At 35.9% G+C, this 23,102-nt stretch overlaps 2 protein-coding genes across 2 annotated transcripts in view; both read left to right on the top strand.

The window, feature by feature from the left end:
• Positions 1-23,102, top strand: part of LOC136819517 (ectopic P granules protein 5 homolog) — a 72,011-nt gene that overhangs the window by 20,126 nt on the left and 28,783 nt on the right. The window contains exons 2-3 of the mRNA XM_067075750.1: positions 6,167-6,302; positions 6,851-7,188. Of these exons, the coding sequence (XP_066931851.1) occupies positions 6,167-6,302; positions 6,851-7,188 (474 nt within the window). The remainder of the gene's footprint in view (positions 1-6,166; positions 6,303-6,850; positions 7,189-23,102) is intronic.
• On the top strand, positions 834-4,854 carry LOC136819492 (uncharacterized). Its single transcript, XM_067075724.1, has 2 exons — positions 834-3,097; positions 3,380-4,854. Exons 1-2 carry the CDS (start codon positions 1,270-1,272, stop codon positions 4,759-4,761), a joined length of 3,210 nt encoding a protein of 1,069 aa, XP_066931825.1. The 5' UTR covers positions 834-1,269; the 3' UTR covers positions 4,762-4,854.

Below are 23,102 nucleotides of genomic sequence, written 5' to 3'. Positions count from 1 at the left end.
TAAATTTTGTGAAATAATGAGATAAGCATTAATATTCTTTCTCAAGAAGACTCTAAAAATTTTGATTGGTTTTTCCTGATATTAAGAATTTCAATGCCTTATAAGCCTTTTTTATGCTTAAAAACTATTTTGCTTGGAATGTAATCTGTCGTAATTTTTTAAAGTTGATTTTTTTTCTCACTAATATAACTTTCAAGAGGTAAAGATATATTAGATGTTTGAAACTTTAACCTGTATTTACTCTTTCTTAATATGATTTCTAGCTTCACACACTAATGAAATCTGTCTTTGCTAATAAGTTATTGTGTATTTAGGGCTCTTGTTTTTTTTCGCTAGGCCGATTAAGTCTTATTGTGACTGTTTGCTATGAACTTTTTGGATAAAATATTTTTGTCTATTTTTGTCTGCCATTCATGGTTAAAGTAGGGATAGTGTGTCTGCTAGTTCTTCTTTTTTCTCTTATTATTATAGTTTCGTTTTCTAATTATGTTCTTTTAAAAGATGACTTTAAGCTGCTTGCTCCACAAATGTATTAAAAAAAAACCTGCCGCTTTTTATCTCGATTGAGAAAGCCCAAAGAACGAACGAAATATCTTTTATCATATATATAGGTATTATAAGACAAATGAAGATGTATAGAAAAAAATAGAGACAAAATCTTCTCCCAAGAATACGATTATTAGAGATTTTTCTGTTATCGGAAGCAAGAATCTCCTTCTCCCCTTCAACTTCATGTATTTTTCTTTTGAGATACGAAAAATATGATATACAAGTGTTTGTAATGTTCCTTAAAATTATAATATCTTTAATATTTCTGATGTGCAAATTTTTATAGTGCGTGTAATAAACAGACGTATACAGTTATCATATGAGTCACCAAAATAACTTTATGAAATTTCATCTATTTTCTGTGGCGTTGTGGTTTAGTAATAAAATGTGCCGAGAAGCTTATTAACAGCGCAAGAGGAAACTACTATATTGATTGTTATAGAAATTGATAACCTTTTTAATGTTCATTGTCGCTACAATTTATTGGAGATGTTCGATTAACCGCTTGCTTTTTTTGGAAAGTGGATTAAATAGATTAAATCAATATTCTACGTGGATAACCTAATGATCTTGGTCTTTAAGACGATTCTTTACACGGGGTCTACGGCTAACCGTCTAGGCTATCTATGAACTTAACGTGATATTGAACGGAGTAGGAATTCGAACCGGACGCTCTGTTTTGTGGTCGTGACACGTCAGACCAATCAACAATCGCCTACAATGAATTCTAAGCGGTATCTCTTATTTTTCCTGTTGGTACTTGTCTCCTATGGACTTTTGTACTTGTTTTCTGCTTACACGAATGGTAATGATACTTTCGATTATGCAAGGTTGAAATTCTTTATTAAATCTGGCATGCAATTGAGCAATGCAAGTGAAGTCGAATACCCGAGTAATAATTCTTCAATTTTAAAAATCACCCGTGAACCAGTGTTGACATTTACAGCAACATCAAAACCTTCAACACAAAAACTAAAATCGTCAACAATGTTTTCAAAAACAACAGTCAACGCTCATTCTACAACACCCACCACGTCAACAAAAAATACAATCAACGCTCATTCTACAACACCCACCACGTCAACAAAAAATACAGTCAACGCTCATTCTACAACACCCACCACGCCAACAAAAAATACAGTCAACACTCATTCTACAACACCCACCACGACAACAAAAAATACAGTCAACGCTCATTCTACAACACCCACCACGTCAACAAAAAATACAGTCAACGCTCATTCTACAACACCCACCACGTCAACAAAAAATACAGTCAACGCTCATTCTACAACACCCACCACGACAACAAAAAATACAGTCAACGCTCATTCTACAACACCCACCACGTCAACAAAAAATACAGTCAACGCTCATTCTACAAAACCCACCACGTCAACAAAAAATACAGTCAACGCTCATTCTACAACACCCACCACGTCAACAAAAAATACAGTCAACGCTCATTCTACAACACCCACCACGCTAACAAAAAATACAGTCAACGCTCATTCTACAACACCCACCACGCTAACAAAAAATACAGTCAACGCTCATTCTACAACACCCACCACGCCAACAAAAAACAAGTCCACGCCCGAAAATCCAACATCTTCGTCAACGCCCAAACCAACCACCACTGGACCGCCCGATCTTTGTCCCCATCCAACACTCCCACACAAAATTGAAATCCAAACCAAAGACCAAATTAGTTGTAAACCTTACATACTGACCCCAAAATCTTGTAAATACGTAGCAAAGGAATATGTTTATAAATACAAAGACCACAAATGCGGGTCACAGAATGACGGGATAGAAAACATCGATATTTGCCAATTCGTTGAAAAAGATGTTAAATTTAAATGTAACTTTGAAGCATGCGGTGGCAACAAGGATCAACAAATTTACATACACGTGTTCAAAGACGATACGGGGTGGCATGAAGCTGTCAAACCTGGATTGAACAACTCCAAATCACTCGAAAATGCTTTACTAGAACACGTAAAGAAATTGAGAATAGCAAAAGATTTTGTATTCTTAAGTTGTGGTGAAAATAAGACTAGAACACAACTGGTACACTTTGACTCATCGCATTTTAAAGAAACCAAGCCACAAAAAGAACGTAAAAACATTAACGGATCTGATCCTACCGCTAAAATTAACATAAATGTCGTTTGGTTGGATTCACTATCACGTCGTCATTTCTATCGTTCATTGCCGAAGACGATACAGAGAATCACCGACATAAACAGTGACCCATCAACCAAAACTGAAATATTAGATTTTGAAATGATGCAAGCTGTCCATGGGGCCACCCACGAGAATTTAATTGCATTATTTGAAGGTCGTGTTTTACCTAAAGAAAAGAGGAGTAGACAACCACACCTTGACAATCTTTTGAACTTCACGAGACAATCTGGATATCGGAATGTGTACCAGGAGGACATGTGCTATAAGGGAGGATGGGGATTCAATGGGAGAGCAAAAGCTGGTGGAAAATGGACAAATATTGTTAAAGGGATCAATAAATTTGCCATAGACGATACAGGTACATAATTTAGCTCTGTAAAATTAGTTGAGCCCGCGCCTACACATTGGTTCTGTCTCTCTTGTCTTTCTATTATTGTTTCAGTATTCATCATATATTTGTGCTCTCAGAATCAAACTTATGTTTAAAAGCAATTTCAAAAAGTGGTCATTTCGGGGTTATCATAAAAACTTTTGAAAGTATTATACTGTAGCCATCATTTTCTACACCAGTACCAACCCGGATGCTGTTTCCTTTAATTAACCTTCAACAGCTTAAACTTTCGTTGTTCTTCTGTTTCAGGTTTGACTTTCGCTTCCTGCAAAATGATCGAGTCCTATCACAATAGTCTAAGCATTTTCCACGACGATAAAGACTTTTGTTATAACGGACTCAACTACAATACGTATTACGTACGTCATATCGCTAAGAAACTGAAAACCACGGCTTCGAATTTATTCTTGTTTTCAATACTGTGTATACCGCACGATTACGGTGGTTACCGTGTACAAGGAGCTGATCACGGTCTCGCGGAATTTATCACTGATATGAGCCAACTTGAGAACACGATCACGTTCTTATTCGCGGATCACGGTAACACGTATACGAGATACGCTAGTTATACGTTAGACGGACGTCATGAGCAATTTAATCCTCATTTCTTTATGATCGTACCGGGAAACGTTATCGGGAAAATCGGTAAATCATCAATGGATGCTCTACGTCGAAATCGCCTTCGAATGGTGACTTTGATAGATCTCCACCACACTGTTAAACATCTCGCTAATACCAATTACCAAAACAAAGGTCTTTTAACAGAGGTTCATACCAATCGAACGTGTAGCACTGTCGAGTTATCGACTCCCATTTATTGTATTTGTGAAGGTTGGCGTAAAACTGAGCAAAATAAAACCTTATTTTGGCCTTTTGTTGAATTCGCAGTTGGACAGTTGAATAATATTATTTCCGATGCGTCACCCAAGGGGCGTTGTAAACGGTTAGTCCCGTCCGGTTTTGAGAGCCTAAGTACTGTTTTAGCTGGTTCGGATATAGACTTATCATTCGATGTGTTAGCAAAACCAGGTCCTGGATCTAGTAATACGGAAGATAAATTCTCCTTCCACATCTTGTACCAAAGAAATATGAAACAGAAGACATTCAGCACTAAACTCGTTTCGTATTCACGTCTATCTCCTTACTTCGGATATGAAGAATGTAGTGATACGAAACCAAAAGATCTCAGGTTGTGTATATGTGATTTGAATTTTCCGTCCAATAAAAGTGCACCTAAATTATTAACACCTTATAATCTGTTACCAGCAAGGACAGACTATGTTTCCACAATCAAGCGTAAAGACTTCTTTTCCAATGAAAGTATCTCAATTATAGATAAAGAATACTTGAGTCTCATAAAGAGGGATATTTACGAGGAACCGAACCAGAAATCAAGGATTTCAACAACTTTCGAAGTTGTCAATTATTCGTCTCACAGAACCTATGAAGTTAGCATCAATGTTACCAGACTGGATAACATAAAACCGATGAGTGACCACAAATGTAATGACACTGTCAAACCAAACTCTATCAGATATTTATGCACTTTGGGTAGAATTGAATTTTCAGGTCATGGGACATTTGACTATAAAGTGAAATACAAGCTTATTAACATGGTCAACTTGAACTGACATTTTGATTTAAGTGCGACGCATGTAATTTTTACAGATAAATTTTATTTGTGATAGCTCAAGAAAGCTAACTTTGGTGAATTTTTGACAATCACCCTTCCATTCGCAAAAAATAGTTCTATTTTAAAGAATATGTTATTTTATTTATTATTAATTATGATCGATCAGACATCCAATTGTATATTGCATTCGACTCCAGTCTAGTGTATTGTATATTGCATTCGCACTTTTTTTAACCTTCACACGCTTAACTTACGTTCAAGTAGCCAATAGCAAAAATTTTTGCAATTTAACTATTTATAACTTTAGTCCTAGGATTTTTGAAAATTTTATGAACGTTTATCATGAAAACTAAGGTTAACCAACTCGCACTTTTGACTCTCATTTGGGTATTCCAGATTTTCCGTCTAAAGGGATATTCTACAAAAACCCAGGGGCTTGGCAAAAGACGGTTGACATGACTGTAACGTCCTGAAACAAACCTCACACATGATTTACAAAAACCCAGGGTCTCTTAAATACGATTAGCATAAATCAGAAGGGGTGCCTCGGAAATTTGACAAAGAAATCTCAGGAAATATCCAAAATTACAACATAAATTTTAGTATTTGGAAATATATTTTCAACGATAACAAGTTAAATTAAAATTGAAATATTGGTAAGGAGTGGAATAGAAATGACTTTCGAACAAGACTTTGGCGTCTGAAAGCATTTCTCGTAATTAAAATCGTTAATTAAAAGTCTATCAACGATTATCAGAGTTGAGAAAGCTATCTCAGTCAATCGTGACGAATAAATTGAGAACACTGATTTGCTTTTCACTTTTACGTTCTACCGTAAGGTGTTTACGTGGATCACAGGGGAAAATATTCACCCCAGAAAACATTTTATAGATTATAATTTTACTTTTTATTAATTTTTTAGAGTCTTTTCAGTTTCTTGTCGTTCTGGTCTTCTCAGGTTTCCTTTTGTTTTGTGTGTGTGTTTGGCCCACTTTTCAGGGTGCATCTGTTTGGGTTCCATTTTCATTTTTGATATTCATGATATGCACCACTGCAATGACTTCACGAAAATATGCAACTTATCTGTTTTTGTTCCACCCAATACGTCACTTTTTCTATTGTTTAAGTGACGTATTGGGTGGAAAATTTAAAAAATTCTCAGAAGACTCTCCAGTGGTGCATATCATGAATAGTGCAATATATATAACAAGTATAAATAGAAAAAACAGTACGGGTAACGACCCAGGAAAGTTTAATTGTACATATTATCTTCTTTTGTGTGTAGTTAAAATAATTATGATATAGTAATTAAAATCGCTAAGGTATAATTAGCCTAATAGTTAACCCTCCTATCAAATGTTGGTCCAACAGGTGGCTAGTTTTATCTCTGATTCTCTTTCCAGGATATCTGGTATGAATATGTCAGTGCTGAAGTGTTGAACTCGGATTTAACTTTTCTTGCATCTCTATGGCAACCCGCACAACATTCTATATCTACAGCTTCCTTAGAAGCCTTCTCATCCAATCAGCAATCATCTTGTAAGTAACCTGACCTGAAGTGTTTTTATAATATGATTGTAGTAATCTCAAATGTGTCATTGTGATACGCTATATGGATTTGGGTTGACAAGGCTCGAAAAACGTTAATCTTTTCATAGAAAAAATAATTAAATGAATTATTTCATTTAAGCGTATTATCAGCTTTTTGAAGCTTTTTGCTTGGTGCTAGGGTATAAAACCTGGAATGCGCGAAATAAATGTATGAGAACGTGTTAGCAGAACCGTCAACCCTGTTACAACAGGACCCAGTCTACTTATTATATACCTTTTGACTCAAGGGAGGATAGTTCTAAAAATGAGTTGTATTCGTTTCCAACAGCCTTTAAGATTAAGGTTAGGCTGTGAGTAACTTTGTAATGTATTTCTCAATCTCAATTCCAAGTGAACATTTATCCCTGATGTTGGAGAGATCAGACTTTATGTCCAAGGAATTGATTCTCAAAAACCCTTGGAAATCCAAGATTCTCTTTAAAATGTCAAGCCTGTTAATAACCTCAATATTACGTGTTTCCAAACCTTAAATCCAGGTGAAGAACGTGTCGTCAAACGTTTATCAAACGAAGGTGCGCCGCGTCCGTCACCAAACGTGCGACGTCCTGAATCTCCCGTCAAAGACGTCACGCTACGTGTAATTCTGACGCAACCAAAACTTTTCCAGGAAATCAACCATGATTTGAACCGAATCGTCGAGTATGCTAAAAGATCATCTAGCCTGCAAGCGTCTCACGTTGGCCTGGACAATGAGTACCTGGAAATGCTACCGGACCTGTATGAGACGGTTACCGTGCGTCTAACAGTCCATATTCCGTGCGACGGCTCCAAACATAAAACTGGTTGCAAAGCTCCTGCTGTTGTAACTGTTAAGGTATTTCCTTTTTGGACCTACCCCGGTGGGGTAGAGGTCCTATAAATTAACCCGTGTTCGTCCGTTCGTTCGTCCGTTCGTTACTAGCTTTTCTCGGGATTGGCTCATTAGTTTTTCCTAATTTTTGGCACAAAGATGCAAAATGGTAATACCCAAAATGTGACGGAGCCCGATTTTCGAAAAAAATTCATTTCCGGCCGAAAATGCCGGAAATATGCCGGAAAAACCGGTTTTTTGGCATTTTCTCGAGATTTCATCATTAGTTTTTTCTGATTTTTTGCACAAAGATGCGTATTAGCAAAGCCTAAAACATGGATTAGTCCGATTTTTGAGAAAAATTCTATTCCGGCTGAAAATGCCGGAAATATCCCGGAAATCGCCGTTTTTGCAGATTTTCATTGGACTTTTTCCTTATATTTCGTTGTTTTTTCACACAAAAACATTATTTGTAGCAATGCCCACCATCAAGCATGGTTTAATTGTCAATAAAAGTGATTTTTGAAGCCGGAACTTTCTAAAAATCGCCGGAACAGCCTATTTTCGCCGGAAAAACGGTATTTCTTGAATTTCTCGAGCTGTACTTTATATTTTTTCATGAAATTTTGCACACTGGTGCAAAATGGCAATACCTAAAATATGACAGAGCCTGATTTTCAATTAACGTACTTTTCCGGCCGAAAATGCCGCAAATATGCCGGAAAAACCGGTTTTTTGGCATTTTCTCGAGATTTCATCATTAGTTTTTTCTGATTTTTTGCACAAAGATGCGTATTAACAATGTCTAAAACATGGCCTAGTCCGATGTTTGAGAAAAATTCTATTCCGGCTGAAAATGCCGGAAATATCCCGGAAATCGCCGTTTTTGCAGATTTTCATCGGACTTTTTCCTTATATTTCGTTGTTTTTTCACACAAAAACATTATTGATAGCAATGCCCACCATCAAGCATGATTTAATTGTCAATAAAAGTGATTTTTGAAGCCGGAACTTTCTAAAAATCGCCGGAACAGCCTATTTTCGCCGGAAAAACGGTATTTCTTGAATTTCTCGAGCTGTACTTTATATTTTTTCATGAAATTTTGCACACTGATGCAAAATGGCAATACCTAAAATATGACAGAGCCTGATTTTCAATTAACGTACTTTTCCGGCCGAAAATGCCAGAAACATAAATGTCCAGTATGGACAGAAGAGTCAGATTGACAACAAATTGAATCAAAAAATTCTTTTTGCAATAGGAACTAATGGATGCTCTAAAAGACCCTTCACCATCTGGTATCTAAAGGAGATAATAATTCAAACTGACCTCAAAAAGACTCAAAAAAATCCTTTAGATCTTTTTGATCAATTAGGGAACTTGACGTCAAAAAGACACAAAATGAACTAGGCCCATAGTCCATTTGAGACATAGGGGGGTATAGGGGCATAGGGGTCCTCGTGGATTTTGATCTTTTTGATCAGTTTGATCAATTAGGGAACTTGAAGTCAAAAAGAAGCAAATTGAACTAAGCCCATAGTCCATTTGAGACATAGGGGGTATAGGGGCATAGGGGTCCTCGTGGATTTTGATCTTTTTGATCAGTTTGATCAATTAGGGAACTTGAAGTCAAAAAGAAGCAAATTGAACTAAGCCCATAGTCCATTTGAGACATAGGGGGTATAGGGGCATAGGGGCCCTCGTAGAATTTGATCTTTTTGATCAGTTTGATCAATTAGGGAACTTGACGTCAAAAAGACACAAATTGAACAAAGCCCATAGTCCATTTGAGACATAGTGGGTATAGGGGCATAGGGACCCTCGTAGAATTTGATCTTTTTTATCAATTAGGGAACTTGACGTCAAAAAGAAGCAAATTGAACTAAGCCCTTAGTCCATTTGAGACATAGTTGGTATAGGGGCATAGGGGCCCTCGTAGAATTTGATCTTTTTGAACAATTAGGGAACTTGACGTCAAAAAGAAGCAAATTGAACTAAGCCCTTAGTCCATTTGAGACATAGGGTGTATAGGGGCATAGGGGCCCTCGTGGAATTTGATCTTTTTGATCAGTTTTATCAATTAGGGAACTTGACGTCAAAAAGACACAAATTGAACAAAGCCCTTAGTCCATTTGAGACATAGGGTGTATAGGGGCATAGGGGCCCTCGTGGAATTTGATCTTTTTGATCAGTTTGATAAATTAGGGAACTTGACGTCAAAAAGAAGCAAATTGAACTAAGCCCATAGTCCATTTGAGACATAGGGGGTATAGGGGCATAGGGGCCTTCGTGGAATTTGATCTTTTTGATCAGTTTGATCAATTAGGGAACTTGACGTCAAAAAGACACAAATTGAACAAAGCCCATAGTCCATTTGAGACATAGTGAGTATAGGGGCATAAGGGCCCTCGTAGAATTTGATCTTTTTGATCAATTAGGGAACTTGACGTCAAAAAGAAGCAAATTGAACTAAGCCCTTAGTCCATTGGAGATATAGGGTGTATAGGGGCATAGGGGCTCTCGTGGATTTTGATCTTTTTGATCAGTTTGATCAATTAGGGAACTTGACGTCAAAAAGAAGCAAATTGAACTAAGCCCATAGTCCATTTGAGACATAGGGGGGTATAGGGGCATAGGGGCCCTCGTGGAATTTGATCTTTTTGATCAGTTTGATCAATTAGGGAACTTGACGTAAAAAAGAAGCAAAATTGAACTAAGCCCATAGTCCATTTGAGACATAGGGGGTATAGGGGCATAGGGGCCCTCGTGGAATTTGATCTTTTTGATCAGTTTGATCAATTACTTTTTGATCAGTTTGATCAATTAGGGAACTTGACGTCAAAAAGAAGCAAATTGAACTAAGCCCATAGTCCATTTGAGACATAGGGGGGTATAGGGGCATAGGGGCCCTCGTGGAATTTGATCTTTTTGATCAGTTTGATCAATTAGGGAACTTGACGTCAAAAAGAAGCAAATTGAACTAAGCCCATAGTCCATTTGAGACATAGGGGGTATAGGGGCATCCTGGGGGGGGGGGTACTTAGGCAAAATGGGTGCCGGGTATGTGCGAGCCATAAGGGTACCTTTTTTCGATCCTCCAAAGTCTCTCAAAGGGGTACAAATTCAAAAGTTAGTCTCTGAAAGGGTCCCAAAATCAAGAAAATCAAAAATTTCTCTCTCAAAGGGTCACGATTTCCAAAAATTTTGACCAAAATTTGGTGAAAATCAAACCAAAATTTGGAAAAAATGGACCAAAATTTAGGAAAAAGTCTCTCAAAGGGTCCCAAAATCACCAAAATTTAGTCTCTCAAAGGGTCGATTTTCGATTTTTGGCTCGGACATACCCGTCACCTCGCAAACCTAGTACCCCCCCCCGGGAGGGGCATAGGGGCCTTCGTGGAATTTGATCTTAATTTTGTCTAAATTTTCAGCTGTAACCAGACACCTTTACAATCCTTCGACGGCTTGTCACTGTGACGGGTGTATGCCCGGCGCCCTGGGCCCCGCAGGGTTGTTAGTAACGGCTCGAATTTCAATATGGTTATACCCGCTTGAACTATCCCGGGCCGACCATCTTTTTTGAATTTGCGAAACACCAACATTTTCAAAAGCCCTAGAATTGTATTTTGGACAAAAAAAGCCATTATCTAAATGAAATTATTTTATTATCCCACTAACGATTTCATGGTATTTTTTTCAATCATCTTTTTAAGAACAACAAAATATTTATTGTTCTTTTAAAACAGCCAAGAAACATTCATTGTTCTTACGAAAATATTTATCTCGATTTCAACATTTGCTGTACAATTTCAAAGTTTGCTGCGCGGTTTAATTTTTTTCTCTGCGCGATGTCAATATTTTGCTGCGCGCACATTTAGTGCAATACAGTCAGGGACTGAAAAGTATATACAATATTGCAATCGCCCAGGAAATATTGAAATCACGCATCAAATTTAGAGCGCGCAGCGCAAATAATGAAAGGTGTTGAATACCTTAAGGGAAGAAATTTTCGAGGGATTTAATTTCGCGTTTTTTGGAAAAACCGCGAAATTAAATTCCGCGAAACACATAGAATCTTGAATTTTGAAATTTTACCCCTAAAATTGGCGTTTTTTCCCTCGAAAATTTTTTCCCTTAAGGTACATAGAAATATTACCAAAAATAATGAAATAGTGCCAAAACTTTGAAAATTTCCAACATTATTTAAATGTTTCCAAGTATTGAGAAATTACGATGGTACTTCCGTTCAAAAGACGCTCAGGAAAATATCCGTCATTATTAAAAAAGAGCACTAAAGTCTATTCACGATAAGTGTGCACTCTTTTTTCTTTTACCTATAACTTTTGAAGGAATTCTTCAATCTTTATAAATTTGGTATCAATGGAAAGATATTAGTGAGTGGAACAATTTAAAATAAAAAAATCCTTAAAAAAATTCCAAAAATGAAGATGAAAATGAAGAAGAAAAAAATGAAGATCTTGTAGAATACTGCTATAACTTTCATTTTCGCTGGAGAGATTCTTTGATCTTAGAAGATCATCACTGTGAAAAAATTTCATTAAGATATTTATTCAATATAAAGTTATGATACAAAGTTAATAAGTGATTGACCCCAAAAAACAGCAAAAAACTGCAGAAAACAGCGTTTTTAGACGTCAATCAGCTTATAACTTTGTTTGATATCTTTTGACTGAATGATTATTTTTGAGAAGTTTTTTCACAATAATGACGTTCGATGATCAAGGATTCACTTCACGTAAAATGGTAGTTATAGCACTTTTCTACAAGATCTTCATTTTTTTCTTCTTCATTTTCATCTTCATTTTTAGAATTTTTTTGAAAATTTTTTAATTTCAAATTGTTCCACTCACTAATATCTTTCCAATGATACCAAATTTATAAAGATTGAAGAATTCCTTCAAAAGTTATCGGTAAATGAAAAAAGAGTGCACACTTATCGTGAATAGACTTTAGAAAACTACAAACTTGGTCCTACTCCGCTACTTTGCTCAGTTAAATATTATCATATGCGCCACTTATGAAAAATGTTCTTAAATTTACTTTATTGCATGAAAATTTTGCGGCCATTTTAATTTCGTGTTTTCTTTGCCAAAAATTGCATTTGTTGGCGTTTTAATTTCGCGGCCGAAGCCGAAATGCGAATTTCGCGGTATCCAAAAAAAAAGGGTACTTACTTGTGTTTCTAAGGTATTTTTTAGGACAAATAACTCGAATTGCACGATTTTTAGCTAAAAATTGCATTTCAATTTCAATTTGCATTTTAATTTCGCCCATTGAACTCCAAATACATTTATTCGCGGCATTTTAATTTCACGGTTTTTCTAACTCGACCGCGAAACCGCGAAATTTTCATTCCCCGAAATTTTCATGCAATCCAATAAAGTACTCTTGCTATGCCCTTTAAAAACAATCTACGAAATAATTATACAAAGTTTAAAAGAATACAGAATGATATAAATATTAAAGCACATTCCCCTGAAGTTTTTGACCCTCACGTTGGAAAGCAAATAAAAAAAGATAAAAGACTTTGATGATAAAATTATGGAGCAGTTGTCCGACGATGAAGACATATCCGACGAGCTGAACGCTTACACAGAATTTGAAATAACAGTACAGAAAACCATTTCACGATTTAAACGATTAGAACGCAGTTTACACTCGAACGTCGCAAGAAGAAACAGTTACCAAACGTTGTTGCCGGGGGAGTGCGAATAATTGATTAGTCACGTGACGAGAACATATAAAAGAAGCGCGTTCATTGTACAATAGAATTTGTTGTTAGCTTATTTTTAAAGTTCGGGCTGCGTTTAAACCAACTGGCATTTGTAATTGCTTGCAGTATTCTTTTGAATTCTATTGTTCCGCGCTATTGTTCGGTTTGTCAACTGCCTAATGATGTCAGCGTCTTGGCATTTCGTTGGCATTTGAAATGCCATTTTGAGCGAAGGAATCCCCTTTTCTGTCATTTCAAATCAAACAAAGGAACCAAGACAAAGAGAAAAAATGACATTTTTTATTTTTTAAAAGTGTGTGCACGTTTTCTATTCAGTTTTTTCTATACGTTTTAAAATTTGCAAGTTTTGCCGTAGCCTTAGCCTACGGCAACAAAGTTGAATCTTAAAACATTGAACGATAAGAAATGCGTGATTCCAATTTGAAGTGAACTTTTGATTGACGTCAATCTGGATCTTTTTTCTAATCAACTCGAATTAACGTTACATCATAAACAGCCAATCAGATTCGTAGAAAGTCTCTATAAAACTGACGGGAAATATCAAATGAGAAAAAATAAAATAATTATATGTAATAACCTATAATTAGCTATAATTAGCTATGTTCGCTATCTTGGATTTCTGGTAGAGACTTTCTACGAATCTGATTGGCTGTTTATCATGTAACGTTAATTCGAGTTGATAGAAAAAAGATCCAGATTGACGTCAATCAAAAGTTCATTTCAAATTGGAATCACGCACTTCTTATCGTTCAATGTTTTAATTACATCAATTTAAAAAAAGTTCGACGACGATTCCTTCATAATATAACAAGAAGAGAGTGAGAGTTGTTTATGGAAAAAGATTGTGCTACTTCGATCGTGTCGACAAACGAGAAAATTTCAATAAAGAAACGTCTTTCCCTTAGTACCAGAGCTGCAAACATGGTATTCTCATAAGCATTATTTTTCTTTGGCTTGACTACCGGAAAAGACAAAACAACATCATTTGCTTAGCCCTTAATTTTCTTTTCCGCGCTATTTTTTCTCTTGTATAATTTGCTTGCAGCAGAGCTACAGCAGCCAACTTCTCTCTTGTCAACATGATTTAACTCTTTGCTATTTACATATTTGACTGTTTTTACACTGTTTTTCTAACATAACATTTTCGCAGGTATCAGGGAATCCTTTCTGACAGTAACATTACACAAATGGAGACACATCCTGTCTATCTCTGCGGATTATAGACAATAGAAAGCACATGAAAATTGTGATTAAAAGTATTCTCTTGTGAACAAATGCCAAATTACAAATGCCACTTGGTCTAAACGCAGCGGAAAACATCTTTTGAGTATACAGTCCTCTTATTTGTTTGAAAAGAACCACATTTGCCAAAACTAAATCCCTAGCTATTCACCTAAAGTCCACGTTTAATTCTTTACACTTTACACATTTTCATCAACCCACAACCCTGCTTGTGGTCAAGTCAACTAGGTTCGAATCCTAGCTGGGGTGTTGAAGTGTTATCATTAACTCAAAGTAAAAATAATTTCCATATAGCAAAAACCAATACCACGCAATTTTTGTCTTTTCATCCACATAAGCCGTTGTTGTTGCCTTTCCAGACCGATGCATCTGCCACAATACCATATAGATGTCAATATTCATCGAAAAGGAACATTTGTCATCTATTCATCAGCTTCACCATTTTCAAGTGACACCCTTTCATTATGCATATGCATAAAATATAACACGATTCATTTTATTCATCTCAAAAATGGCTGAGACACCATCGGTCATATCGGATTCATCACTGACTGCGCTGAAGTATAAACTTTACTTTAACTCTCAAAATTTTGTCGTTGAATCTTCCCAGTCGTCAAAGACCAAGTTATAATGTTATAAAAGTGACTGATTTTGGGGTACGTTTTACGTGCAGGTTTTGATTGGATCCAGGAAAAGAAAAGGATAAGCAAATCCGAAGAAAGTGCCCAAAAATTCTGAAATTTTGAAAGTACCGCAAAAAATTGAAAGCATGTTACGACATTGACATGACTGTGTATATCATATATAATGGATTGTTATTGTTTTGGATATCCGGCATACCGTCAACAGCTCTAACTTGGGACGAGTGGTCATATCATGGGATGGTTGACTTTCTGGACTGTATTTTCACTGTTAAATCTCTGTTGACAACAAGTTTGTTTTCTATGATTTGCGACTATGTTAATTTAAATGACTTTGAAGGTTCGGTAAAATGATTGCCAAATTGCTGTCCCATGTTTTGTCAGACTGTCCCAGGTTAGAGCCCTTGACGGTAAAAATCCACTTTGTAGTCATTGCATTTTCAGGCAAAGTTATGATGTCTAAAGCACTGTGTGAAATTATTTTTTTATTTGGATTATATTAGTTATCAGTGCTCAATTCTGTTTGGTGGAAAAGCTTACAACTTCCCAACAGAATAAAGTACTGTCATAAAAATTATAATAGTAATATTTCGAGATGTTTTATCCGTTTTTACTTTATCATTAAATATATAAAATTTGTAAAAAATTTGCTTCAGCCAAATATTTTTATGCTTGAAAATAATTTATAAATTCTATTTTGTTGGATAATTTTGGTGTGGTAAAGATAAGAAAAACATAACATGAAGTCAAGTCAAAATACTCTCAAACACTCAAACATGTTTATGTATAATTTTACTTTTTACCTATTTCCTACGATGGCCCCGAGGTTTCTCCACTTCTAGAAAAAGACAATTCAAGAAGAGAAGTAAAAAATGAAGAAGGGAAGTAAAAATTTTAAGAAGAGAAGTAATTTTTTTTGTATTACTTCACTGAAAATTTTACTTTTCTTCTTGATTTTTTTACTTCTCTTTCAAGCTTTGAAAAATGAAGAAGAGAACTAAAAAATGACAAAAATACCACGTGGTTTTGATTACAACCCCTGTCGTAGAAAGTTTATTGTTATTACAGAGAGACCCCTTACCAGACTCCAGAGGATGTTTGTAATGGCAATTATGTTGATTAGTGTGATTAAACGTTTAAAAGCTATCCCTTAAGCAAAAGTTATAAAGCTTTTCATAAATTATAAAAACACTTTGGGAGAGTACTTATATTTATATAATCTTTGTTGTAGGATCACGTGTTCTAGACGTTGTCTTGTGCTTTAAACAATTTAAAAAGGGTTAAAACCATTTCGGCAGCTCGCCAATGTAGAAATCTAATCACAATTTCGATACTTAAAGACATTTTACTTCCCTTTTTAAAATTTTTACTTCCCTTCTCGAAATATTTACTTCCCTTCTTTAAATTTTTACTTCTCTTCTTGAAACTTTCAGAACTTTTTTTAGAAGTGGAGAAACCTCGGGGCCATCGTAATTTCCCAACCCAAAATCTACCTATCATACTCAACTGAGGCCCAAAGTGGGCAGAAAAAGTTTTTCTACGAAAAGTAATAGCCCAAATAAAGCATATACAGTACAAAAGTTCATAGGCTATAGGCCAAAGACTGAGGCCGGGATAATTGAAAATTCCCCAAACTATGAGTGATTATAAACGTTAGGAAGAGGTTTTTTCTTGAAATCCAATAAAAGTTCCAACATAAATCCAATCTCTTTTTCCTATTTTTTGCTGGTAAAAAGAAGGGGGAGTCTCACTGTTTTCTTACCAAATATCTGCGAATGCCGCCTAAAAACGAAAGCGAAAGTAGTTTTTGTCCCTACAAGCTGCGCACGGCAGCGCAGCGAGCGGCTCCAGAATTTGGCTAATACTATCAGCCTGAAATACAACCTTTTAAGGGAGAGGTCTGACATTTTTTTGTGGAATTACAAATTTTCTCTGCGTGAACGTGAAATGCGATTTTTTTGCCCGTGAATACGTGAATTAGGAAAAAATTGCGCGTGAATGTGTGAATTCAAGGTAGACTGGGGGAGCCTCAGAAACAACATACTATAGTCAAGTAATGTCTTTTCTCATTTATTTTTACATGTGCTACCATGAGCCACATGACAATCTCTTCATAAAAAAGTAGCACTCAGAAAGAGAAAAAATATTGGCAAATAATCAAAACAAAGATAAAAATGTTTCCCAGAAAAAAACAAAAACATAACTTTCAAACGCTTTTTTGAAAAGGAAAATGACCGAAACCGAAATAACCTTTATATGGAAAGTACATAATGCCCATACAGTACTCTTAAAAATATCTATTCATTCCCTTCGTTCCTTCCAATTACATCATAATATAATTACCCCTTCCTCGAAACAAAGAGAAATCGACCAATCAGATCTTTTATTTGTTCTACTATTAACCAATCAAATTTCATGCCAGGTGAAGAGACACGTGCTGAAATTTGTTATTAGTTGTTTAAAAGTATAACTTTAAGGAACGCAATCTCCCTTTAATTACTTTTTTTTTAATTATTTATTCTGTATATTTTCTCCATTTTGATTGGTTGAATGATTTTGTCCTCTCACAAATTAGCCTTGAATTAAAATGTCCTTATTTCTATACTATTAAAGCCTACAAATGTTCTTAGCATGTTTTTAATTCTTTGACCTCTCGAAGCCTTATGTTCTTATATACTTTGTTCTTATATAAAAAAAAACGTGTAGATACACCATACTGTATACATAAAAAAAAATTCGCCAAGATTCAGTGAAACTCTTATTATATATCTTGGATGGAAAATCTCTTGCTCAAAAAACTTTTTCCCCACCAAAAAGTAAGAACAGAATAAGAACAATTTGAGGCTGAAAGTGCAAAAAAATACTCAACTCGAATTTACTGGTTCTTATATAAAGAAAGAGTTTATAAAAATTTCACCTAAAGCAAGGTGGTTTGAATTTATTTTTATTCTATCAAATTAAAGAAAATACTTTGGCAAAGATTAAAATTATTTGGCGAATCGGGCCAAAGTAGTAGAAAAATGCTTTTGTCTACCAGCAGGGCTTTTCTTAAAAAAAAATTACTTTAGTCAATCAAACTTTGAACATTTCTTCTCTAAGACCTCTGATCAAACTGATCAAAAAGATCAAAATCCACGAGGACCCCTATGCCTCTATACCCCCTATGTCTCAAATGGACTATGGGCTTAGTTCAATTTGCTTCTTTTTGACTTCAAGTTCCCTAATTGATCAAACTGATCAAAAAGATCAAAATCCACGAGGGCCCATATGCCTCTATACCCCCTATGTCTCAAATGGACTATGGGCTTAGTTCAATTTGCTTCTTTTTGACTTCAAATTCCCTAATTGATCAAACTGATCAAAAAGATCAAAATCCACGAGGGCCCCTATGCCTCTATAACCCCTATGTCTCAAATGGACTATGGGCTTAGTTCAATTTGCTTCTTTTTGACTTCAAGTTCCCTAATTGATCAAACTGATCAAAAAGATCAAAATCCACGAGGGCCCCTATGCCCCTATACCCCCTATGTCTCAAATGGACTATGGGCGTAGTTCAATTTGCTTCTTTTTTCACGGCTAAAAATTTAAGTTTTCTCGAGTTGGACGAATGTCGGATAACTTATCGGAAAACTGGTTTTTCTAAGTTTGACGGACCGTTAGTTTACCTACTTCGTATACGCCCGGTAAACTAGGCCACATCTCGGCAAACTCCGTATTATGCTGCAAATTAAAGATGCTTCATTCTTAGGTTTAACGAAGTTAGGCAAATTCCGGATAAACTTAGCATCCGAAGCTAGGCAAATTTCTATTTCTTTGTTAGTTTACATACGTTAAGTTAACTTAGGTTAAACTCACAGGCACTATTTAATTACTCTCGGGTACTTAATAAGCGGGGTGGGCCGCTAATTAATTTTTCGAAAATTATCCGCCCAGGACATTCTCATTCCAACTCTCCCGGTTATTCCAAGATTTCAGCTAAAGCTTTTAAAGTATCCTTGCTTATTCCAAACCCCTCGGATATCAGGTACCCGAGAGTAGAATTGGAGAAAATAAATATTATCTTTAGTCTATTGAATAAAATTGTCGGGAATTTTTTCTTGGACTTAATTTTTGGGATCCCAGCGGAACTGACACAGATTTTAAGTTTTGTGCTTCAAATGTAAGCAGGTTTTCAGCCAATTTCTGAGTAAATCCAAAAATTCAAGTTGTTTATAAAAAAATGTGTAACGGAATTCAGATGAAAAAAATTTTCGGTGTACACTCATTTTTTTTTTTATAACCATAACGTTTGGTTTATAAGGGAATACTGAAGCTCAGATTTCCGGAAAAATTAAGCATATGCTAAGCATACCTTGAGGCTCAGCCAAAGAAATTTTCAGAATCATAATTTCCAAAACTTCAGAAAATAACAGAAGAATGACGAAGAGAATTACAAACAAAATTGGTGATTTTATTTTGTTTAATTTCTTATAAATAACACAACTTGGTCTCTAAAAAATGTACACTTTCTAAACTTTTCGTTTTTGTGACCGTAAAGAATAAAATTTCCTCTAAAATATTAACAAATCTTTACACAGTAAAAGATTAAAGAGAGGGGAAAATGCGCGAAAACTTTTACCCCCCCTTCTTCATAATTTTTTTACCAAGCATAGGTTAAGCATAAGCCGAGGCTCAAAATTGAGCTTTACTTAAGCATAGTGAGCTTCAGCCGAAATTTACCGTATGCTTACAAAAAAAAATGAGTGTATTTCTCACACCGGGGTCAATTTCCTTTCCATATTTTAAACTCGGATAATAATTTTTCGATTTTTTGTCAATCCCCTTCTTACCTCCCGACCGATTAAGACCCCTGTTTATTAATTTTTGAAAATATTTTCAGCTGTCAAAAGAGGAGTCCCTTACTTTGCTGCAAATAGCCAGTTTTAAGTCTATAATTCACTTGTTTTGGAGGTGCTTAGAAATACAGACCCCCCCGCTTATTAATTTTTGGGAAAATGTTTTTGAAAGTTCCCTCTTTTGTCCTAATTCTGCTGTATTAGCCTCCTTTTCAAAAATTTTCCACCCAGGACATTTTTATTCCAACCCCCCCCGCTTATTAAGTTTTGAGATTTTTTCCAACCCCCCGGCTATTAGGTACCCGAGTGTACAGGACACATATCTCGTTTTAAACATTGTTTTCTTTGGTACAAAATGTGGCTTAGTGAATTATCTAGAAATTTATGACTTCCTTAATGACATATTTTGACTTTCAAAGTAAGGGACAAAAATATGATGATTACGGATTGATTACCAAACATGATCAAAATAGTAATTGTAGGGAACTTATGAAAATAGGTCAGAACGATAAGTTAGAAAAGCTTTCACGGTTATGCGTATGAAACTATCTTAAAAAACCTACACATCAAATCAAAAAATTCGGACAGACGCTCGTTTAAATTAGTCAGAGCCAAACCTGGATAGTTTCGTGAAAACGGCAAAACAGCGAAAGGGGCCATCCATATAGTACGTACGCAGTGAAGAGGGGAGAGGGGGGTCTAGCAAAAGCGTACATCTATTGTTTAAATGACAGCATTTCCATTGTTCTCTGCGTACAAGGGGAGAGGGGGTATCAAATTTTTGGAAAATCTTTGCGTACGTACTATATGGACGGCCCCAAAGTTTATGAGATGATAAAATACAGTAGAAATAACAAAATATATTAATATTACTGCGTCAGTCAGAAAATGCGAGAAAAATCAATCAATCAAATAATATTATAGGACGCATTAAAAAAGGAAACTTGTATGAATCGTTGACCTCAAATCTTCAACGACTCAGTGATTTAATAGCACATTCGCGTATAAAAGGCTAGAGATTACTTTCAAAATCTTATGAACGTTGTACAAGCAATACTAATACGAAAACAAGCACTAACTCAAATTACTAGCCATCTTTCTAACCTACTTTCGCGGACAATTAGCTACAGAAATGTTGGTTGTTTAGAAAGTGCACCGAACCGACCCCCTGAAAAGGCAGTTCTTTAGTCGATTCCACCCGTCTTAAACGTCAAATCGAGCAGGTGTGCGAGAAACGTTGCTTAGCTATCTAAAATGACTAGCCAACTTTCTAAACTATTTTCGCGGACAATTAGCTACAGAAATGTTGGTTGTTTAGAAAGTGCACCGAACCGACCCTCTGAAAAGGCAGTTCTTTAGTCGATTCCACCCGTCTTAAACGTCAAATCGAGCAGGTGTGCGAGAAACGTTGCTTAGCTATCTAAAATGACTAGCCAACTTTCTAAACTATTTTCGCGGACAATTAGCTACAGAAATGTTGGTTGTTTAGAAAGTGCACCGAACCGACCCTCTGAAAAGGCAGTTCTTTAGTCGATTCCACCCGTCTTAAACGTCAAATCGAGCAGGTGTGCGAGAAACGTTGCTTAGCTATCTAAAATGACTAGCCATCTTCCTAACTATTTTCGCTGATAATTGGCTATAGAAATTTTGGTTGTTTAGAAAGTGCACCGAACCGACCCTCTGAAAAGGCAGTTCTTTAGTCGATTCCACCCGTCTAAAACGTCAAATCGAGCAGGTGTGCGAGAAACGTTGCTTAGCTATCTAAAATGACTAGCCATCTTCCTAACTATTTTCGCTGATAATTGGCTATAGAAATTTTGGTTGTTTAGAAAGTGCACCGAACCAACCCTCTGAAAGGGTAGTTTTTTAGTCGATTCCACCCGTCTAAAACGTCAAATCGAGCAATTGTGCAATAGAAAAGAGTACTATCAGTAATCTAAAAAACTTGCCAAAAAGCTGTCTAAGTATATTTTTGTTCAATTTCCAATTTGTATAGAAATTACGAAACGATTTAAATTAGGGCACTAAACCAACCCTCTGAAAGGGTAGTTTTTTAGTCGATTCCACCCGTCTTAAACGTCAAATCGATCAATTGTGCCATAGAAAATAATAGTATCAATAATGTCAAAGACTTGCCAATAAGCTGTCTGGGGATAATATTTCAACTTGGAGAAGCTACGAAACGAGCACCAAACTAACCCTCTGAAACGGAAGTTTGTCTCGGAAGGAATTAAATTTGACGGATGGACGAAAAGTATAAATGAAAAATAAACCTTAAAATGACTTAATAACAGTTAGCAAATAGCAAGACAGGGTTCATATTTTCAAAACCTTCAAATTGGCGGGATTTAAATTTGGCAGATGGCATGAAAAAAAAAATGAGGCGGAGCTTAAGCGAATTTCTGCCCAATACGTTGAATCCGCCAAATTTGTACGAATAAGATTATCTTTTGTTCCTAATCTCCGCGCTCCTTAGTCCCTACTTTCGAACTATAAAAGCTATTCACAAAAGTCTTGTTATATTTTACTTAATTTTAATAAAACTTCTGAAAGTTTGAACCGCGATTCTGGCTGTGGCATCATCATAAAGCTTGCAATGAACCTAAGTCCAGTATTTTCAACATAAGTTCCAATTTGGTCAAAGTTATAGCCTAGAGTGTAAACGTCACTTTCACAAGAAACATACGATCCAGGCTTATTACGCAACTCGACAGCAAGATGTTTATGCCTTGTGTTGTATCTCTGATGCTTTTCCGTACCTGGTTGAATGGAATACATTACAGGGTCACTGATCAACGTACATTTACCAAAGTCGATGATTTTTACGTAGCGGATGTTTCGTAGAAGAATATTCCCGCTATGCAGGTCGTTGTGCAGCAGACCTCGGTCGTGAAGAGCATCCAGCGCTCGGACTAAATCAACACAAACGGTTAACCAATGTTGAAAAATTAACTGCTTAGTAAGCACGGTTGAAAGTGAAGGTGCTGTTAATTGATCTCCAACATATTCAAACAAAAGTCGATCAGGGCTTGAGATGGTTCCAAAGAGATGAACAAAAGAAGGATGACCTGACATGCGCCGGCAAACCATTGCTTCAGCCAAAATCGAAGTATGTGAGCTTTTATTTGTGTAATTTTTGACAGCCACTTTTTGCTGTAAACTTTTGATAAAGCCTGTATAAACAATACCATAAACACCTGAGCCAAGTTCTTTGGAGTCTATATCAACATCAATGGATTGAAAAACAGGAACATGCTCTTTCAATTCTTTCGTAATGGAAAAAGCCTTATCGTTGAATGATTTCAAAAGCTTCACCGAATAGTTAATTGGACCGTTGAATACACGCCTTTGAGTTGCTAAGGCTAGTTTTGACGGTTTAACAGCTTTTTTCAAGATTCTATTTTGTTTTTGAAGTTCCATATTTCTTGCTTCAGTAGTTATATGCGACTGCTTCTGGTTAGCAT

The sequence above is a fragment of the Clytia hemisphaerica genome, unplaced genomic scaffold, assembly GCF_902728285.1.
Source record: "Clytia hemisphaerica strain Z4C2 unplaced genomic scaffold, Clytia hemisphaerica genome assembly, whole genome shotgun sequence".
Lineage (NCBI taxonomy): Eukaryota > Metazoa > Cnidaria > Hydrozoa > Leptothecata > Clytiidae > Clytia > Clytia hemisphaerica.
Note: the sequence above shows the minus strand (reverse complement) of the source record. Positions and strands in the feature narration are given on the sequence as shown.